The sequence below is a fragment of the Apis dorsata genome, unplaced genomic scaffold, assembly GCF_000469605.1.
Source record: "Apis dorsata unplaced genomic scaffold, Apis dorsata 1.3 scaffold_437, whole genome shotgun sequence".
Classification (NCBI taxonomy): Eukaryota; Metazoa; Arthropoda; class Insecta; order Hymenoptera; family Apidae; genus Apis; species Apis dorsata.
The window spans coordinates 167,364-169,457 of NW_006263687.1; the positions used below are offsets into that span (position 1 = coordinate 167,364).

Sequence of the window (2,094 nt, forward strand, 5' to 3'; positions counted from 1 at the left end):
TCGCACTCGCATCCTCAACGGTAGTACTATCCCCCTTGAACCTGCGCTCGCTCGTCCTCCGACCGTGCTCGCGTATCCGACTCATCCGTTGCATGCGTCAACACCAATCGTATATATTCTTCTGATCGTTTTCATCTGATCGATGACTCTCGAGGAATATTGGAATATTGGAGAGAAGAAGATAAGAAAGAAACGGCAAAGGAAAGCGTCGGAACGCGAGGCCTAACGTATCCGTGGATATTATAGGTGATGAGGAGCCGAGAGGAGATGTTGCTCGATAAGAGTCGGTGTCCGCGGAAAGCTGGAGAACAGTTACCGGCTTCGTGACGGCGATGTAACTGCAATTATCCGCGTATCCTTATCGGGACCCTCGTTCACTGTCGACGATTGGCTCCGACAGTTTGACTCCCGTCTTACGAACGTCTTCACGACCGATACCTGTTCTTGCGATACGCGGGTGACTCTTCGAAATAGGTAGATTTTGGATAAGGATACTGTTGTACATTGAACGTGTTTCAAATATATACACGTTGAAGATTACTTATTCTTTCCCGTGTAGACGGCTCTTACGGTTTCGTAGGATAGAGTTTCACGCAGGGCTCCATAGGGGAACTTAATTGTTCTAGCGATTTCATTAGCAAGAAGCAGAAACCGGTGGAAAGAGTACAACTATGGTACGGTTTTTCTTTCGACCATTTTTGTTTCAACTTCGTAAGAATGAGTGCTAGGTTTCCGAAGCTTCTCTTCTGTTTCCTGGTTATTTTTCACACCGTCGAAGGGCTCCTCGAACAGACGCCTTGGCGTCGGTGCAATTCCGTCCATGGCGCGAATGCCGCCGCGTTCAGTTAGTTGTGTGGGAACGTGTTAAATTTTTTTTTTTTTTCTTCTTTGGTGGTGATCATTCCCAAGGCAAGTTTCGAAGAATTAGGCGCATTATCATTACGAAGTATTTACGATACTTTGATGCCTCGTTATCGGGAACGTGTCGTACAGTCGGCGTAAAATCGTGTGTCGCGTGCAAGCTGAATAACGAATCAGTGCGGCGGAGGAAGTTCCGGACGACATCCGACTTTCTTTTCCGGACGATGAATATCGAAATTCTCGATGAGGCGCGCATCACATCCGGTGTCAATGAAAGTACGGTTATATTTTCTTTTTGTACGTGCGTACGTAGGGAGGATAGTAGCATCGCGATACGATATTCGCTACAATCCTAGGGCTCAATGTGCTGGTGGACATTTCTTAATACTTAATATGATTATAAATTAGATGGGAACGTTCCTCCGTTTGTAACAATGTTCAACGTTCGATTATGCATCATTGAAAAATTTCATTTTTTACACGATATAGTATATTTAATTTAATATCGATTAAAATTGTTAATTATTTTCCTAACATCGAGAAAATTGTTGTAAAATTTAACATATTTATATCGGTGGTCGTTTCATAAATCTTTTCTTCATTCAAATAAATTATCGCGTCATTCTAATGGAATCGTCCATTTCCAACATACAAACTTGATACGTCGCTTATTATAAAGCCATTTGCATAATTCCCTGCCGTATCTGAATTAATTTATCGATATCGTTCTCGTCGACAAATCAACTTCACGGATACGTCGATACGTCGAAGGCTTATGAAACGACCGTGTGGAGAATGCTAACAGCGAGAAAATAGCTCGCATAATTGCGTGCCAGGTGCACTAAAAAGATTTAACCAAATCAGTCGACGAGGTAAAATCGAGGCTACTTATGGTAAACGTGCGCGCGCGTAAGCACACTCGGAGATCCTAGTACAGTTGTTAACGACAATCAGAACGATGTTTTGCCACGGCTGGCTCGTTGGGAAGAGTTTCAAGCAATTAACTCTTCTTTCGACTTGGTATCGCGAGTAGAACGTTTCTACGGACACCTGTCATCCTCAGGATAGGATCGAGCAGTACTTAACATAGCAGGTTTTTGGTACTTAATATGCTAAGAACGATTATTTCAATTATTACTTTCGTTATTCCACGATATTAATAAATGCGAATAGGCTCAGGGAGCGGTTTTTATTATTTTTTTTTTCTTTCTTTTTTTTTTTTTTTTTTTTTTT

At 42.1% G+C, this 2,094-nt stretch overlaps 1 protein-coding gene across 3 annotated transcripts in view; it reads left to right on the top strand.

Moving 5' to 3' along the window:
* Positions 1 to 2,094, top strand: part of LOC102671673 (serum response factor homolog) — a 17,085-nt gene that overhangs the window by 4,703 nt on the left and 10,288 nt on the right. The window contains exon 3 of one of the 3 annotated variants that reach the window (XM_031512457.1): positions 1 to 990. The exons of the other annotated variants lie outside the window; for them this stretch is intronic. Coding sequence (XP_031368317.1) covers positions 1 to 125 — 125 coding nt within the window. The 3' untranslated portion in view covers positions 126 to 990. Of the gene's footprint in view, positions 991 to 2,094 lie in introns of those variants that run through there. 3 annotated transcript variants of the gene reach the window in all.